The following is a 19,313-nucleotide window of genomic DNA, read 5'->3' on the forward strand; positions in this document are numbered from 1 at the left end:
ATTTCCAATAATCAGGATGGAAAAAACCAACAACAACAAAAAAGATAAAGCACTGTATCATTTTTACACTACCAGACTAAATGTAATCCCAATTATAAGTCCTACAACTTCTCCAAAATTCACAGCATTTTTTTTTTTTTGCCAAATACTGTGCTTTTTTCAATACCACTGGAAATAGCCTTACGTGCAGCTCGTGTTGTTCCTAAATCTTCTAATAGTAGATGAATAGAATCCCATTGAATACTACTAGTGAAGCAGGTGCCTCGAGCTGCGCCTTTGGAAGCATGTCTGGGAAACTCCTGGAAGTTTGCTGTGCATTGTGCAGTTGTCATGGTTCAGAATCTAGCCATATGTGTTTATCAAGTGCAGGCAATCTTTTCAAACCTGTATGATGTAAATATGATTCTAAATTCACCTAAATTCTTGAAGATATAGTAATAATTTGAAAATCATACCTTCTCGAACTAGATCTGATTTAGAGAGATACCAAAAATATGTAAAGGAAAAGAAAGGTTGTCCCAGGATAAAATATAATGTGAAGGACTAAAGACAGACAAAAAACTTAGTGGCTGGCCAATTACATGCCATTTTAAGTAGAATATTTTAGTGGACATTTAAAAGATTGGCTAATATCAAGTTTATAAATTCAGATTACTTTTAATGCAAAGACTTAAGATACTGTACAAAATTCTTCTACAAGTGTATCAAAGCATGCATAATTATAGGATGATTGGCATCTTTGACTGAAGAAATTCTTCAGGACAAATACGGATTTAGGAACTGACTGTAGGGATAAGCCACCACTGCACTGAAAAATAGTATTGTGACAACTGCAGTGTGCTAACGAAAGTGGAGGACAGAAAGAATTTCCTTATTTCTGATGACATTCCTTTCCCTCTTTTACTGCTCCTCCACTATGACTTGGAGAGCAACATTTATGCCTTTGGAATGCAGCAGATTGCCCCAAGCGTTATAGGTTTGGATTTGTTGTTTTTTTTCTTTTTTCCCTCTGGGGACAGAATGCTTCTGGGGATCTCTCGTTTCCTTAACAAATGGCACAATTTGATTGCTGGTTCCAGCATAAGATATGCAGTTTATAAGAACGGTGCATTGTTTGGCTCTCTATAAAAGAAAATAAAGTCACTAAAAAGTTTAAGGGAAATGCCAGATTTCCAGGAAATAAAAACCTCTTCCTTTGTGTGTGCGTATGTGAGTGTGTGTGAAGTTTAATAGATTTTGAATGAAGTGACATTTGTATTGCTTTGAGGCATACATGTATTGCAATAGGTTTTATTATTTTGGAAGATGGAAGTGTGAAGAAGCTCTAAAAAAAAAAAGATAAAAGTGATGTTACATTGAATAGAAAATATTTGCATTTCATTTGTTTAAAAATAAGCTATTAAAATGCATCATGCAATTCTTCACATGTCAGCCCGGACAAATGATGCAAATATGCCGTCTTCTTGAGAGAGTAGGTTCTCAGGCGTATCATATTCTAGAATGTTTCCTCTCTTCATGACGATGACCAGGTCTGCAGTTAGGATGGTGTGAACTCGATGCTGCCATAAAGAAAAGCATACAAAAGTTTCCATTATGATAATCCTCCCTGCAGTTCATTAATGGGCCTAATGCAGGGCATTCCGAGTTGGTGAAAGTCTATCCTTGTTTACAGCGGCGTTTGGGGTAGGTGCTTGTACTAGATCTTTCATCTGAAGAGATCTCCAATTACTTCACAGCCTCTGCTGCCAAGCCCAAAAATACTTAAGCCTGCACGTCACTTTCAGTCTGCCAGTTGCCCTTACGGGTAGCACAGCTGTCAGAATAAATCCTACAGCATCACTGAAATACATCTTCCCCTTTAGGAGATATAGGTAAGAAACATCCTGGGTATGCCTGCGTTGTCAGGTGGCTTAGCATCCCGTGCCGCTCCTTGGTCTCTGTACCCCGACTGCCTACTCTGCATCTGTCTTAGGGCACTCCTGGGCTGTCTCCTTCTGTCAATGAATTGGTTCCCTCTGAGATTAAATCTGAGTGTGCTACAGGCAATAGTTTAGCCCCACAGGCAACAGGGATGCAACCAGGCTGAGTTCGATTTCAATGCCACACGAATACAGCCAGTCAGGTATAGACAAGACGCACCCCAAAAGTGTCTATGCTGGCTGAAAGTGAGGGATTACTTTATGAGGTGGATGCCTTTGACATGCTAGATTCAATGTTAGCTGCATGTCTAAGCGTTAGTTAAATATGATTAGCATAGTCGTGAAGTTAAAACAAACCCAGGAACCACACAATAAACACCTTCTTGCACTGTCATCTCAGAAGCTGTACAGTAGAAAGGAAGCAGAGTGAAAGGAAACTAAAGAGGTAAAAATAGCTACCAAAGAGCCAGAGGTCTCATGAACAGTGTGGACTGAGAGAGTCTACTTGTTAGTCTTCACCAAAGTGGTGAACAGGCCGTCCTCTTTGAGGAGTAAGTTTGAGGCAGTGTCACATTCAACTAGAAAGCCCTCAGAAAGGACGAGGATAATATTGGCATCCAAGATGTGAGATACGCGATGCTGGAAAAAAGAAAAGAAAAACAGGTGGGTGAAGGAAGGATCAGCCATGAATGAAGACAGGAAGAAAATGAAGCCAGCCCTGTGAGGAAAGCTAAATAATATTTTATATATATATATATATATATAAAAGTAATAATGTGTGCTATTTTGTTTGAAACACTGACTTTGGAAAGGCAAAGCAGTAGAAAAGTGAGATTCCAGTCAGAAGGACAATACTGAAAATTTGAACAACATGTAACTGAAGGAGAACATGCTTACCACTAGCATCTTCAGCATTTACACATCCAAGAATCCTAGAGCCTATTGCAAATGAGCTGGGTTAAGTGGTTTGCCTGACACAAACTCGTCACTGACAGACTTGAAACCAGAGTCCAGGAGGCATAACTAATCTCTAACCGCAGGACTGGATTCCAGACAATGCAAATGAAGCAGCTGTTGAAACGCATATTTATCTTGTGGATAAAACATCTGTTTGTTGAGTAAACCTGCTGTCACAAGGTGGAACTATTCTTAATGGTATCCACCATATGTATGTGCATGTGTATGCACGTATACGTATGCACAGATATATGGAACTTTTGGGCACTAGAAATCACAGGAAAATGGGAAAAAATATCATAAATGCATAGTTGAACAGATATTAATATTTGAGCAATTCCCATTGATTCCAGTTAATTTATGATAAAAATCATAAACCCAACTTTTTATTCTGAAAGAGAGCAAAGATAATCCAACTTGAGAAACCACTCAAAAAGGTTTTGAAATCTCATTTCCTTGTATAAATTCATGGCATGATTGTAGACACTGTAGAGGCAAAATTAAAATCTAGGTTTTGACACAAGTTTCAATAATGGTTTAACCCATGGGTTTGGCTTCATTTTTTTTGTGAGAATGACTTCAAATTTTCTTGGAGACAGTGTCGATGCTGAAGTTCCCTGTGAAATCCTTCTGCAGATCTAAGTGTTTTAGTTTGTCCCACTTGATAGCAAGATAGCATTTACTGCAAAATTTCAGGTTGATAGTATGGGTCTTGACCTTTTGTAGTGTCTGGGAATATTCTGACCTTGTGTTTTAATTTTATTTTGTTAATTTTTTTAGTTTTATAGAGTGATGTTTAACTGGTGAAAGGCAAGATTAACTGCGTGAGGAACAGGGAAAGAGAGCATTTGCTGGCATCAATACTTACTGCTATTGTTACAACTGTGCGGTCTGCAAAGGCAGTCATCACAACCTTCTGCAAAATGTTTTCCTATCAAAGGAAAAGGCTTACTTAGTTACTTCATCTTTTTACATTTGAATTCATATGTCTTCAGGCACATAGGAGAGGGGATCATATTCCATACTATCTCTGATCTGCACACCAGATTCTCAGTAACGAAATGCCACACCTATGAAAGCAGGGATTTTCTAAAACATTTCATTATGCCTTTTTTCCCCTCACCATAGGCATCAGTCCCCAAAATACATCAACATCAACAGCTGAAACCAAACACAAGAGAAAAGCAAAAAAGCTGTCATTTTTTCCTGCTAAAGAGATCTCATGGTTGACTTTTAGGGAAGATGCCTCTTATCCTAGTAGATCCATGCATTGATGGTGCTACTTGCTATACTTACTGTGGCCATGTCAATAGATGCTGTGGCTTCATCCATGATGAGAATGCTACTCTTGCGGACAAAGGCTCGGGCCAGGCAGAAGAGCTGCCTTTGCCCTACACTGAAGTTCTCTCCTCCTTCTGTGACCATTGCATCTGTAATAAAATTAGTTATTCTGAATGTTGTGCCACTTAAACGCTGTACGTTCATGCAGTCAGGACCCAGTGACTTTGAGTGGACACTATGAAAGTCCTGCTTGTGCCCTATTCCAAGGTCAAGCAAAATCCCTGTAAAAGCCATTAAGTTGACTGAACACTGGAATGGAATGATAGCAAGAAAAGTAAGCATAGCTTCTTGGGAAAGGAACACTATATCATCAAGCAAATGGTTGGTACAAATAGCTAGCAAATCTGGTAGGCTGCAGGATAATATTTTCGTAAAATGAAATACACTTAATATGGAAGGAACTATGTGAGTTTCCTTCATGAACCAGATCTGAAATTTTAAGGAAAATGCTCTGTCAGTGTTCTAGACAAAAGCTACAGCTCTGCTGGCAGAGCCAGACTGCTGAAGGTGTGAAGGTAAAATGGCTCCTTTTTAACTCTTTGCTGATTAGTCACCCCACTACGATGCTGAGGTGCTGCAGGATTTTTCTGCAATGAGTGGAAAACCAGACTACTCTTCAGCTTTTTAGTAGGAATATTCTCTCTAGCATAGAGACAGAACATTCATTAGGTGCCTGTTAACTGCTACATGATAGTTCAGTGTGTAAGATCCCATGTATCTATTTACATGTGTGCATGCTCATGCATTCACAATTTCATTATTGGCCTATGTTCCCAGAGACTTGGTTCAGACATACCAAGGCCTCCTGGCAATGACTTGACCATGTTCTTCAACTGAGCAATCTCCAAAGCTTCCCAGAGCCTATCATCAGTGCACTTGCATTCTGGATCCAAATTAAAGCTGCAAAAAAACCCATAACAGGAGTCTTGTTACTGCAATGACAGTTCATCCAGGCCTTCTGCAAAGGAACATTTTAGCATTGCGTATGCCACTTGACATCCCTTGGACAGACCGTGGAGAAAGATCGGACAGAGCTAGAAAGGTTCCTTCCCTTTTCCATCCCATCCAGTGCCCATCACAAACACACCACGCAATGCTGCTTGTCACCCACTGCTGGTATACACCTACCGGATGGAGCCACTGAACAATATTGGATCCTGGAGAATAATGGAGAGTCGGGAACGGAGAGTATGAAGAGGCAATTTGCTGATGTCTATTCCATCAATCACTATCCTCCCTGTTTAAAACAACATGCAGAAGACATGTGAAGGAATTGCACAAAGCACGTGATCTGCAGGTAGTGGACAGAAAGATAAACCAGCTGGTTTGGGCTGGGCTCCAGATGATGTGCCTCTGTGATCTCAGCACTATCATATAAACTTGGGCAAGGTGAAGGTGTGTAGTAACACAAGCCAGAGGGAAGCCAGCTTATTAGTGACGCTGTTGCCTTGCTCTCTTTCTCCCCCAGCCCCCAAAGGAAATACATGGCTTCCATGCTATGTGATTAATGATAGCACCAGAAAGATGATTTATTATGGGGCAACCTGAACTTTACAGTGAGAGGGAGAACAAGAGCAACTGATGTAATGAGCCATTTCCTGCGCCTTTCTCTGTTCCCCTTGACTTTAACAGTGTCAGAAGATCTACACTTTGAGATTGTGCACAACTTCCTTTGCATAATGTATGTATGTATCTCCAATACATACATGAGGATCCAAAACTATCCTTCGAACTCTAGAAGGAATGGGGTAGCATTAACTTTTTATCAAGACGCAGATCAGAAAAACAAAAAGGGTGTCCTACTCCAAGGCATTTTAATACCATTCATGCTGCTTCCTACAGCTTCATTTACGTATTTGGTTGTGAATTAGCCACATACTGTTCTGCTAGCATAAGATTACTGGAAGCAGTCACATTAATCACTCCTTAACCCAGTAGTTCATTCCCCAACAAGAAGTTGCTGCAACAGCTGGGATACTTAGGAAAGTTATAGGATTTTTCCTTTTCTAGTCACTACTTCAGGTCAATGAGCATATGGATCTCATCTGAAAATCTGATTTATGATGTGTTGGGTGTGGTAACTGCTGATATTCAGGCAAGGGAGATGGGGGAAACACAAAAGAAACTGGTTGGCTGCTCTGTAAGTAGAAGATGGTGAGAAAGGCAGAAGGAATCTCTTCCCTTGAATCCTCAAACAAAAGCCAGGAACTACTGACCCCATTGACTTTCCCTGGACACAGAAACTTCCTCTGTGTTATGGGGAAGGGATGGGCCAGGGTAAATGGAATGAGGATATGGTAAGGGGTATTTTCATCAGGCTCACTTCTGCTGTTTCCCTGTGGATTACTTCACTGGGCAGCTGCACTCCACCCTGTGAAGTATCTAACTTCATCAGTTCTGTCTCCCAACAGTGAGAACCTCATCGTGAACTGGCAGCTACATGGAGTAATATCTGTGCCTATATGCCTCTTCTGTCTCTCCCTATCGTCATGATACTGCATTTTGTAGGTTACTCTGTGTGGCCCTATTCCAAAGAAAGACTTAATCCCCACCTAGCTGGACTACCAGTAGTCTTGTGTTTTTATTAAATGGCCAGAGGAACCAAGATTTCATCTGCAGGGCACAAAGACCAATTGTTTTCAGACTTTCAGAAAGTCTGAATCGGGTCATAAGACTTCAGCATGAGACATCGGTGGTTGCATAAACTTAAGCAGGTCCGTTTATTCACAAATGAGGACATGAGAGACAGCAGAAGGTGAGGTGGACTAAGGAGAGAAAAATTAATATGGCATGCCTTGGGAATAGGGGAATGCATTTTTATTAGAAGCCAGGGTGCTCCAGGAAAAGAAAGGAGCAGATGAGGAGACCTAGGGGAAAAAGTAAATTAACAGAGAAGTGGGGAAACCAGGAAAATAATGAGGGGTGCCCAAGCAAGACAGAAGAGAAATGAGATGTAATTTGAACAGAGGGCAAGCCAAGGGAAACAGTAGAGAACACAGAAAGAGGCAAGAGTAGGGGAATAAAATGGAACACACAAAATTAAAGAAATAAAAGTGGAATAAGGAACCAAGATGGACAACATGAATGAAATCTTGGCTCTGATGAAGTTACATGAAATCTTGTTACATAGCTGTTATTAGAGCCAGGACTCCCAGAAGTGGACCAGCATAGAGGCCAAATACAGGTCTGAGACAGAGATGGATGTGCACGAAGGATAAACAGAGCTTGATTAGAAAAGACTTGGGCATTTCTATTGGGAAAAAATCAGGGATACAGAAGGAAGAGACAAAGAAAAGATACAGAAAGAAGATTAAAGTAGAAGGAAACTTCAAGTTGGCCACAAACATAATTATTATTTGTTTGCACTATTTATTATATATCCAGGAACCCTGGCCATGAATCAGAAACATATTACCATAGCTACATATAGGCACAGAACCACAACAAAAGCAAGTATTAGCTGCATCAGATTTACTTATCCTCCCACATTCTACTGGGGTTTCCCTAGCAAACATTTCATGTGCAATGGCTAAATTAGAAAAGTGGAAATCTTTGAAACAAAAAGATAGCTTTCCAGTAGGTTTCTGTATTCACACAAGAGTGAATAAACATATATGTATTATAAATGCCAGGGTGCATATTGCTGCATAGCAGTTCATGCCAGTTGGCTGGGAGAGTGAAATGCTGCAGGAGTTTTGCTGCTGCAAAATGTTTCCAAAACCTTTAGTAAGTTTCTGCTGTAGCTGTGGGAAACCATAATAAAATAAAATAAAATAAAATAAAAAATAAATATCAAGGGAATGGACTTGCTGAGTTCTAGTTTCTATTCTGCTAATATTTTGACAGCTATCATAAGTTAATGCAGTTACTCTTCAGGGAGAAATTTAGAGGCTCCAGAGAGTTGCATGTTTTTTCTTCCTATCTCAAAAATGGCTTATTGTTTTGTCAGAGCATACGCAAAAAAATGAAAAAAAAATTTGAAGTATAATGTGTGTGTAACATTTCCTGGAAGAACGAAACACTACTCACAACAGGACACTTTGTACTTTGAAGGATCAGGCATAACAAGCCTGATTCTAATCAAGTATCTTCTGAGCCAGAGAGCCAGGATAGAAACTATCAAAAAGTCTCCTCACTTCTTCTGAAGAAATAAGGGGGTAGCAGGTCAGGAGTGACAACACACTCCAGTGAAAACTAACCATCAAATATGTCCACCATTCTGAAGAATGCCAAAGACAGGGATGACTTGCCGCTGCCAGTACGACCACAGATCCCAACCTGCAAAAGAATGCAAGATGTTACTTACAGAGGGAAGCTGTAAATCAGACTTGAAGTCCTTTTGGGAAAGCTGGACTGGATGGCCCTGCTGGTGAATAGAAAGTCTCTTCCAAATGGCCAGTGGCAGACACCAGTGAAAAAACAAAATAGCACAGCAAGCACACTCCTCTTTTCTGCTTCTTAGCATCATAAGGACTTGTCCCAGGAACATTTTTGAAGCTTCACCATTTTAACCTGGAGTCCAATGACACTGTATACTGAAATGTGAGATACTGCATTTTTACTCGTTTCCAGTCTGGTGTTCATCTACTCTCATCTGGCCACCTAGGCTCACTCTATGCAAGAGAGATGGGCTTGGAAAGAAGTGGGACTCTCAGAAGGAAAACTGATCCCATCCAAGAATAAGATGTCATCAGTGTAAGTTTCTTGACCCTTGCTCAGGGAGCTCAGAGAAGACCACCAGTGTATACAGCTTTCACTGCAAGTTATTGTTATTCTTGCTCTTCTGCCACCTTAGAAAGGAAAACACAATATGGAAGGATCTGCTCCAGTATGGGGATGATAGGCAATTGCTTGGCACGATACCTTTTGTCCTGGTTTGATGTATGCCTTAACATGCTTAAGAACAGGCTTCAGGTTGTTTTCATATCGAACACACAAATTTTCAATCTTGATTTCCCCCTCCTGAGGCCAGTCTTTGGGGACTTGAGAGGGATCTGAAAGAGTCAGAGAAAACCCCCGCAAATCAATGCTATCAGAGAGCCACCCTTTCTGACATTCCCCTTTCCCCATCTCTCCTGCTTGGACACCCTCCCTTGAAGCCACTTGAGAAATGGAGTCCCAGTTCCCTGCCAAGGGAGGCTGGGAACTGCCTGGCAGGCACATTAGCACTTAGCTTCCAGATCTCAACACATGAGAAGAGGGCAGAAGCTAAAGTGGCTCTTGGCAATGAAACAGGGAGAAGCCAAATGAGCAGAGAAAAATGTAGTGTCAGCGTAGTGTTAACATGTTCCTCGGCCAGTAACCGGCACAGGAAGGGCAGTGCAAGGAAGGATGTTGTTACTGCCATACAACATGAGCTGTTGACATTATCACAGCTCGTATTTCATCCTGATTTGCAAATGCGCAGCCAGGTTTTGCCTCCAGACTAAGGGGTTTGGCTTTCCAGGAAAGCTTGCTGACCTGCGAGCCTTTTTGGTCTTGCACTTCAAGCACTTCTAAAATATCAACCAAAGTCAATTTGAAATATGTGGAGTACAAACACAACGTGCTGTTCAGGGAAGAGTTGCTGATGTCTGACTGCCAAGGAGACCCTGTCTGTAGTCCCCATTTGCTGTAAACATCAGAGATTTTGAAGCACGTGACTGATGGCGCATTTCTAATTTTTATCACTTTTTTTTTTTTTTTCTAAATAGCTATATGTATGTTTTGTTCATCCCATTTATAACTGCTCTGCTCTTCTCTGAGTGTACCACAGGGCCATGCTCTGTCTCCCTGGCATTTGGTAGGGTTTTTTTCCTATGTTAACTAGCATGGGCTACACATCTCAGCTGCTTTTGGCTATCCTTGCCACTCAGATCACTGGGAGTTCCTACATGCCAATGAGAACAGATTTTGGCCAGAGAGGCTTACATATTTTGCATGATCAAGCCTACTGTGCTTTCACATTACCACATTAAACCCCCAAAAGATTAGAGTGCAATACCCAAGTAGCCATCATAGTTCTCCGACTCCATGTTCAGGAAGCTGTGTACTTTTTTTACTGCACCCATCTGCACCTCCAGATCAGCCAGATTCCTCACGACCCAGTTCAAATAGTTGGTTATCTGCATCACAAAATGAAAACAAGGATAGGGTTCAGCCTTCTCTCGGTTCACCTACCTGTTTGTGAATAAAGGTTGGATAAATCTGTAAAAGCCTTTGGCCTGACTCAGTCAAGTGGGTCTCTTATTGATGTTACAACAGTTCAGGACTCGGTGCAACAGCATCAGTTATGTAATAAGCCAGCTGTACTCCAACACAAACAACCCTGACACAGTAATTTTGTGCTTCGTAGTCTCATCCTTGTTTTTTGAAGTAGAACTACGGAAAGGTTGTACCTACAGTCTGAAGATGTGACTGATAAAAGGACTCTCTCATTCTCAGCATTGAGTAATCAGTACTGAAAGCCATCTTCTTTAAGCATACAAACACAGAAAAAAAATTGGAAGCGGTGTTTGGAAATAGTACATTTTCTAATCTTTCAAAAACTGCAACCAAGGATTAAAAAAGTTCACTATTTTCAAATATATTTAAAAGATCTGATGGGCATTTAATTTTTGTTTCTGTCTGTGAACATTTAGATAATTAATTTCTCTCCATGGAAAATGTGAGGGTTTGTTAGGGTAGAAATATATGAGAAAAAAAATGTATAATCAGCTCAGTGGTATTTCCTTCTTGGTTTTTATTCCAATTTGTAATGAAAAGGACTTGATCAATAATAAAGTTATTACTTGTAGCAGGTAATAATTGATAATTAGTTGGCTAACAATAGCCAGTATCTTAGACAAACTGATCTCTAGTCAGGACTGACTATTTGAGGCTGAAAATTCTAAAGCAATTTCCTAAACATTTCATAAAAGTACCAGTCTGTATGTAGGTGGTCATATAAAAAAGAAAAATTGATCTTATTAAGAACAGTTGATTGCCAAGCACCTTTAAAAATTGAGGTGCTTTACATACCTGAATAAAGGCTGAGAAACTTAACACAGTGACAACATCCTATACACAAACATGTTCAGAGAAAGGTGTTGCCATTTCTTTGTGGGAGGTTGCTGAATCTGCTAGATAATATTTTTATTACAAATAAATAACCCAGCCCCACTTTTTTTCCACTAACCCAATACTGATGCAGTAGGTGTGCAGTAAATAATTTTCACTGAGATTCAGCAATAACATTTCCTGTCAGTTTAGAGCATTTAGTTGCTTGCGTTATCCTTAACATAGAATTACTTGAGGGGCTATTATTTCCTCTGTTGCTCAGAAAACCGCTCGTTCGTTGTCCAGCCTTTGAGTCAGGAGGTTATGGAAATGGGAATGGGTATGTTAGCAGATAAGCAAAACACTGCAGAACTGCTGCTTGCGGAGCAGCAGACTGCAATCGTAGATCTTGCAGATTTGATGACACAGCCTGGCATCCAAAAGGCTCTAGCCATTATTTCAACCTTAATCACGGTTGTGCAAGGGAGTTGGCAGTGTTTATACAAGGGGAGAGAATAAGCTTATGGATGTCTACTGTAAACACAATGTTGGTACAAACAGTTTGCTCTCATCCAGGTCCAAACATCAGCTCTCTTTCAGCTTCAAAGAGAAATGACACAAAAACCTATGTCAGGGGACACAGGCAGTGGTCCAACTGCCTTCAAAATTTAATCAGTATTATTGTGGGGCAGGAGACAGGCAGGTAATCACTTGTGAATACTGCAATTTTCCCTCTGCTATGCCAGACTTCAACCCATGGCTAATTTACATGAGTGATCTGTTTGCAAATATAGACTAAATATAAAGAAGCCAAAGACTATGCAGACACCCTGATGCTTCCAGATCTCTGCTAATGAAGCAGGATTACCAGGAATGTTTTCAGAGTGAAGCTGAAGCAGTGGGACTGATTCTCAGCTGCTGACAGATTCTCACACTGCTGCAACAGCAGCACAAAGGGGATATAAGGCCACGCTAAGGCAGCTGCTGAGAACTTTCTGTTGTAACCATGGGCTCACCAGCATTTACACGCAAAGCCAAATCTCAGTGTTAGACTCATACCCATATCCCTCCCTCATACCAGCACCATAAAGCAGCTAGAATTTTGCCGTGCCAGCCATGATTTCAAAAATTCTTCCTGCCGCTATCCTCACCCTGCTTTTGACCCCATTCTTGTGGTTAATTCAGATCTTTCTACTCTCTGTGGTGATCGTACTCTGTGCTCATGATGTACTTTCAACCTTTCTTATTGCCTAGTACGCTAAACCACTGTTCCTTCTCCATGACTCAGATCAAATAGCTCAGTGCTAATGATAGCGTCAAAATGATCCAGCTAGCATGCCACCAAAACCTTGTCATTCCTAATCCCATCTCCTCTGCTTTCCTACTGCTACCTGTAGTGATGAACCATGCCTACCAGCCCCAAAGGTCCCAATCCCCAAATCCATTCAGAATTGCATGGACAATATCGGGCATCTGAGCAGCTTCCTCCAAAGGCAGAACTGGTATTTCTGGTCCTTCAGCAATTATTTTATTTGGCCTTTGGTTAAAGATTACCCAGGTTATGACAGTCTGTGGAATAGTATTTTCTGACAGGTTTTGCCATACACAGGCAGAACCAACACTAAGTTGTGCAAAACAGAGTGCACAGCAGGTCCTCTTACGCACTTTTAATTTTCCTGCTCTGCTTGGGAGCACGCAGGGCCTGGGAATTGTTGTGTTTTTCTAATTGGCTCATAAAACCTGAAGCAAGTCCAAGTTGTCCTGAACTTTCTCAGCTTTGGCTTGAATCCATTATTTGCAAGATCGTTTTTTTCAAGATTAAGAAAGCTGGAAGATAACCATGTATATGTATTTTTTAGAATATTATAAAACTAATACATTGGTCTGAAAGTTCTTATGCATTGCCTCGGTACATACCGTCAGAGCGTACAGGAGACCCAGCCCCACAAACCCTGAGTGAGGCCCTTCGGTGATGGAAGTGACAGCCGCAGTCAGAACAATACAAGCACCGAGGTAATCCTGTAATGAGAAAGAGGGGAAAAGAAAGATTCTAGGTAACATTGAAATGCAGCAACAAGAAAATCGACTTAATTGTAGAGGAGGTTCACTTTACTGAGGATTATTTCTAACAACTACACCTAGTCCTTAATTCTGGTTTGTTTTTCCTGGAAAAGGTCAGGGGTTATGGTGCCCAACCTGAAACACTCTAAAGGAATTTGCTCAACACAAGTGAAACAGGCCAGTATTTTCTACAAATCCATTTGGGCTAGGGTATCTGGTAGTGGCCAACCCAAAAAAGAGCGGGTATCAAAAAATCTAATGAGCACACAAACAAAAATTCAAATAATAAGAATGGCATAACAATGACACCTCTAATTCCTAACACTAAAACAAATCAATTTCACTCTCTCCATTCTCCTTCAAGTCTTGTCAAGCATGGGTTTGCCTCCCTAAAAAAGAGGAGTATCAGTGACTTCCAAAGTCCATGAAGAATTTTGGTAGAATTTATACAGAATTTATATAGAATTCATGCACATGTTTTTCTGGCACAAGTGGGCAGACTGACATACTGTGTCTACATCATGCAATGGGACACTGTGCGTGGTGAAGGCATCCCTATGCCTGCTATACACTCACAGCCTGCAGTGAAACACCATGCGGGTGTTGGCAGTGTGGACTCTGAAAGCAGCACAGCTGTGTAGTTATGGTGCTGCAAATGGGCTACTATGCCTTGCTCCTGCCACAGCACTTTGAGTTTCAGAGTGGTTCCGTGGTAGGTACCTGAAGGATCTCAGCTCTGTTGCATGGTGATGACGTGCTTTGCAGAAACTGCAGTGTAGGCTGTATTAGAAAGATCTGACTTCTCACAAGCTTTGCAGGAGCTTGAACCCATCCTCTTGATTGGTACCTCAGTTTTGTAGTGAATGCCACATGTGATCTCATGTAGTTGTCAAGGTGTCTGATTCATGAGACTGCTGGTATTCCCACTCTCCCACTGCTCCCTGCATTATATTTATTTTGGATTACAGAGTTAGCATTTTCCATGCATTTTTTTCCTTCTGTCTGATAATATCCTGCCTGGAATCTGTCCGAAGATTTGAAATGAGGGCTGCCTGGTTCATCTGTCTGCAAAAAGTGTTGATGAGCAGATGACAGACTCAAACTTAACATCTACAGGGAAGTAGATGCACAATGGTCTTGAGTCTCCATCGGCAGCTGGGACAGGATTTCAAAGTTGCTATTAAATCCTACAAACTTTTGAGTGATCTTAGTACCACTGTGCCATTAGGCAGAGCTAAATGAACCATCCCTTGGCAAGACCACATTATTTCTAATGCTATGATGAAGCGACGCATATTCTTGGATCAAATTAATTCCGCGTGTAAACAAGTCTAAGACTGTGAGACATTAACAGGCACTGCCACAGCTTATTCCAGGGCTGGCTGTTGCTCTGTTATTTATCTGTCTTTGATTTGAAAGCAAGTTCATCTGGATCTTGGGTGCTGTAGGAAGCTGAAAGCTTCACGCACATGGGAAAGCTTTGCCATCACAAGAAAGAGAGCACAACTTCGTTGCTCAGCTGGCGTACCAGGAAATGAAGGTGAGGATACAGGCTTTGATGTGAGGATTAATCATGCCTGTTACTATTTGTGTCTAGCAGAATCAGGTCACTGCTCTGTTTATTCACTGCTCCTTCGGTGTCAGATGAATGAGGAAATCACAGTGACTTTACTTGCCTCTTCTTGCCTTGCAGACCAGGACAGTTCCTCATGTGCTGTCCCTGGCGAGTCTCCCCAAAAGCCAGTCTCACTAGCAGCAGCTGCATTGTGCCCTACTGTCAAATGTTTTTCAGCTGGAGTCTAGTTCTGCGATCTTTCATGATACTGAGCAGTAAAATCATAAACACTATGGCCTTACAGCTGCAGTAAGGGCACTGTGAAGGAGGGGTTTAAATTAGAGCTGTAGGATTAAACCTGTTGCTGGGGAGATACCTCAGGGCCTGGAAGCTCAGCGGTGCCTAAAACAGCCCTGGCAGAATGACAACACAGTTCACCAAACTGCTAAAAAGCCATGCTCTGCTCTGAAAGCAGTTCCTGCTGCTGCAGGTCGGCAGAGGCTGCACAGTAGTAGAGCAAGCCTTATTTCAAGTTATGTAAATGTTTGCTCTTGCACTCTCTTCAGATGCTAGACATCACAACAGCAAAAGATGAGGGAGACTAGTATTTTCTCACTCCTGGCCAAAAAAGCTGAAAAAACCCTATGGGTTTAACATAAACAATCCCGATCTATTTTAAGGAACAGTGTGTATAATCTCATCCCAAGATTAATTCTTGTTACTCTCTTCTCTGCATCAGGCAAGTCTCTGTTTGCTTCCAAGGTTTCAAAACCATGGCTGGGATGAAACTGAACGTACCGTCCTGACCTCTAGCCATCTGTTGGCAGCTGACAGAAATAAGTAGGCAATGTTGTTCGTGTCTGTTAGTTCCAGCATACGTTGTTTAAATCTGGCTTCGTGCCTGCCAAGAGCAAAGTTGTTACATTACAACACATTACACACTCATACACAAAAGGATGAAGCATTAAACTCCTCTCTCCCTCCTCTGCTCCCAAACCAAAACTTTTTGCCCTTCTGCTTTTGCCAAACTTTGGGTTAAAGACTCTTCCCTATGGACCTGTACCGGCTGCCAGGGCTTTCCTTAACCAGGCAGAGCTACACATACTATGGCGAGGCATTTGTTGGACAAACAGTTATATTGGACTAGATTTTGGATCAGAGCCTGTCCTCTCAAAGAGACTGAAATGCCAGGGTGCTAGGGACAGGTTTTACTTCCCAGAGCACATCTGCTTTTACAGCTGTGGACAGTGGCTGCTGCTGCTTTTCGCTCCTCTCACAAGTGAGTGCTGCCATGGCCCCCTGTTTCTTCCTCATAAACCACTGGCAAGAGCAGAGGGCTCACCTGTCAGCTTAAAATCTGAGTTCAGAAGGTACCCAGCCAGCTGCAGGAGTCTTCAACAAGTTTCAACTAATGCAGACTGTAGATCGATCAGCAGATCAATACCTGTCACATACTCAGCCTAGTTGTTTTCTCAGCCAGTCACACATTACCTAAGCAACTCGAAAAACTACAGTGAGGGAGAGCTATAGATCATTTCTGCATTAGAAAAATGAGCAGTGCTACCTCCACTGTCACTTGTTTCTCTCTCCCCCATGTAATGCCCATAACGTTTACAAACCAGTGCAAGACATCGGCATGCCTAAGAGCCAAGGTACATTTTGGGAGGGGAGGGGGAAATCCCTGCTGGTGTAAGTGTATTACATTCATGCACCTTGCCTACTTTGGGTATGGGCTGTGGTCAGAGGCTGTTTCATGTTCTACTGTCTGTTAAATACCCTCACTTGAGTAAACTAGCTGAACTTTATTCAGCAGCTTAGCATCTGTTTTATCATGGCAAGCTCTTCCATTTCAAAGTCTCAGGGTCCTGCTGTGAAGCACCTGTAACCCCTGTTCTGCCAGAAACTTCTTTCTTTTTTTGGTTTGTTTTGCCTTTTCCCACTGATACTTCATTTCCCTCTGCACAGCTTGTAAACATGGCAAGTAACCTCCCCAAAACAGCAACTGGTAACAGTAATGACACGGGGAGGAGCAAAGATGCACTGACTATTCTGCTCGTCTCCCTTTCTGGCAGCAAAACTCCTGTTTTCCTAATGGAAAATCTGACATGCTCAATCTGTATCTTTTCATCTACTTCCAGCTCATCTTCTGGACAGTTTTAGACTTTTATCCTGTCAGATGACAAACAGTAAAGGTCACCGAAATTGCTTCCTAATTCAACTGTACTACTTTGTGGTAAGTTATGTGAGGAGCTGCTCTATTTATCCTGGAACACGCTGAACTCAAGCTGCAGAGAATAACAGGACTATTAGCAAGTAAGAGCTTGCTGACAAAAACTGCTGGAGACTTCAGGTTTGGTTGACAGTGAAGCACAGAGAAATGAAATGGCTTTAATTAGCACCAGAGATCCTAGAAAACTCAAGTGATGGTAACAATGCATAGTCCTTCCTTAGGGCTGCCTTCTGCTTTCTGCCATCCAAGCCCACACTGACTTTCTGTAAGGTAAAGAAGAGTCGATCAACTCCCAAGAAGTGCTAAGATCCTTCACCTTTCTCAGGAGATAACATGATGAAAGGCTACTCTGAACCTCTCAAGAAGCACGCAGCACACATCAGCATCAGCACTTAATGATGACTTACTGTTTCAATATGTCATTCTGGTTGATAAAGCTTGTTAAAACATTTGTTGTTGACCACTGGCTCACATCCCTTCCACACAGCAATGTCTTTGCTTGTCCTGCCACAGTCCTGACTGAAGCACTCTGTACTAACAGCTTAGGTTTGAAAGCTAGCTTGAAGTGATGGAACAGTTTCAAGCTGATCAAATAGGTGTGTAAATAGCATTGCAGTGAGATCTGCACTGGTTCGAAATCCTACATTGTGCAGAATGAGTGCAAGTTGTGCTTATTGGGGAGCAACATCAAGCTGCACTTTGATAGTCATGCTAGATATAATGTAGCGAATATACGAGAAGAATTTGGTCTATATTTCGTTCGTAAGTAGAGAAAACAATGGAAAGCATGGAAAGTTGGAAAAATTCTCTGAATCTTCTGGAATGTATTTTTCAGTTTTGATTGACAAAGCTAATTTTTACAATATTAAGATCAAGTTCCATTCTGCTGTAGTTTTCTCACAAAGTCTCTCTAGTTGCACACCCACTTTCAGCTGGAGAGTGCTACAATGATGTTCCCTGCCTGCGGAGTGGGATAAATACAGAAATGTTTCAGGGGCACCTGGATAGCACAGCCTGTAGGATATAGCAGGGGGGCTGGAGGAGTGGTACCTGTGCCTGCCAGGTAAGGCATGGTTAAACTAGACACCATGAATGTTGAAATATCATATCCTAAAAAAGTCATCATCTTTAATTCAGCAAAGAACCAATGCAGATAAATTAGTATGTCGCTGAAAATATGCACAAGTGTTTAGAGGGAGGGCAAAGGAACAGGAAAACAAAATCTCTTCCCTTTTTTGAGATGGCTTAATTAAAATCCACCAAATCCAACAATTTGCCCTCAGACATGCTCCTAGCAAGCTGCATAGGCCAGACCAAAACCCAGGCCTCCCTCTCATCATTTGTTTTACTGACCTGAATGCTCTAATGGTGGTGAGACCCTCAGCTGTCTCAGAGAAGTGACAGAGTAAAGGCAGCTGGGTGCTGTCATCAAGTTCCTGGAGATCCCTGGCAATACAAAAAACAACAGCCAGCCATTACAATGTGAACACCTCTGTCTGTAGAAATTATACCGCATAACAGACAAGAATAGGCATTTTACATATTGCACATATTCTTTTCAGGATCATGCAAAACAGTATTTCTATAGTATAGAAAAACTGCAGCATGAGGATATCACATTTCTCTCTGGCCATAGGAGCCTCTGAATCATCTCCCAGCCACCTCCGTGTTCTAGCGTTTGGTCACAACTAAGCTGCTCTTTGTCCCACAGTGATAATGACACGATAATGTCTGTTCTGCATAAAAATCTGCTGTCCGTTTTAGCCAGATCCTAATTACCTTTTATTCTCAAACATTCAAGTTTATTAATATAATTAATATAATTAAGTGCAGAATAGTTGATTTTAGGCTTTATATATGTTATTTGTGGCTTTTACATCAGGTATAAAACAGAGTTTGCTTATCTGCAAGTTTATCTGTTTTATTGCAACTGTATCAGCTGCAAAGGGGGCCTTTCCACACAAACCTTGCCTCATTTACAGTATCTGTAAGTACCACAACGTGCTGAATGTAAAATATGAGAGACTACTCCAGACCTTCTATTTGTAGTGCTAACGCTACCACATGGGTTGAAATAGAGACAGCACTGACAGAGAAATAATATGAATGATAAATTTCCTCAATTATTCAGCAATGGTATTTTCAAGACCTGCATGGAGCAATGATAAAAGTCTAAAAAGTTCCAGTCTCCTGAAACAGGAATGTTTTCCAAACCATAGAGACAAATACATCT

The 19,313-nt window shown here is 41.4% G+C and overlaps 1 protein-coding gene across 7 annotated transcripts in view; it reads right to left on the reverse strand.

Annotated features, from left to right (window-relative positions):
* Nucleotides 1-632: 632 nt before the first annotated feature.
* Nucleotides 633-19,313, reverse strand: part of ABCC9 (ATP binding cassette subfamily C member 9) — a 74,504-nt gene continuing 55,823 nt past the window's right edge. For all 7 annotated transcript variants that reach the window (XM_055711766.1, XM_055711764.1, XM_014287028.3 and 4 more), the window contains 11 exons: nucleotides 18,434-18,526; nucleotides 15,649-15,751; nucleotides 13,152-13,253; nucleotides 10,201-10,321; nucleotides 9,081-9,211; nucleotides 8,417-8,495; nucleotides 5,346-5,454; nucleotides 5,014-5,117; nucleotides 4,173-4,306; nucleotides 3,745-3,807; nucleotides 633-1,559 (listed from right to left, as the gene is read on the reverse strand). In XM_055711766.1, coding sequence (XP_055567741.1) covers nucleotides 1,422-1,559; nucleotides 3,745-3,807; nucleotides 4,173-4,306; nucleotides 5,014-5,117; nucleotides 5,346-5,454; nucleotides 8,417-8,495; nucleotides 9,081-9,211; nucleotides 10,201-10,321; nucleotides 13,152-13,253; nucleotides 15,649-15,751; nucleotides 18,434-18,526 — 1,177 coding nt within the window. In that variant the 3' untranslated portion in view covers nucleotides 633-1,421. The remainder of the gene's footprint in view (nucleotides 1,560-3,744; nucleotides 3,808-4,172; nucleotides 4,307-5,013; nucleotides 5,118-5,345; nucleotides 5,455-8,416; nucleotides 8,496-9,080; nucleotides 9,212-10,200; nucleotides 10,322-13,151; nucleotides 13,254-15,648; nucleotides 15,752-18,433; nucleotides 18,527-19,313) is intronic.

The sequence above is a fragment of the Falco cherrug genome, chromosome 5, assembly GCF_023634085.1.
Source record: "Falco cherrug isolate bFalChe1 chromosome 5, bFalChe1.pri, whole genome shotgun sequence".
NCBI classification, from domain to species: Eukaryota; Metazoa; Chordata; class Aves; order Falconiformes; family Falconidae; genus Falco; species Falco cherrug.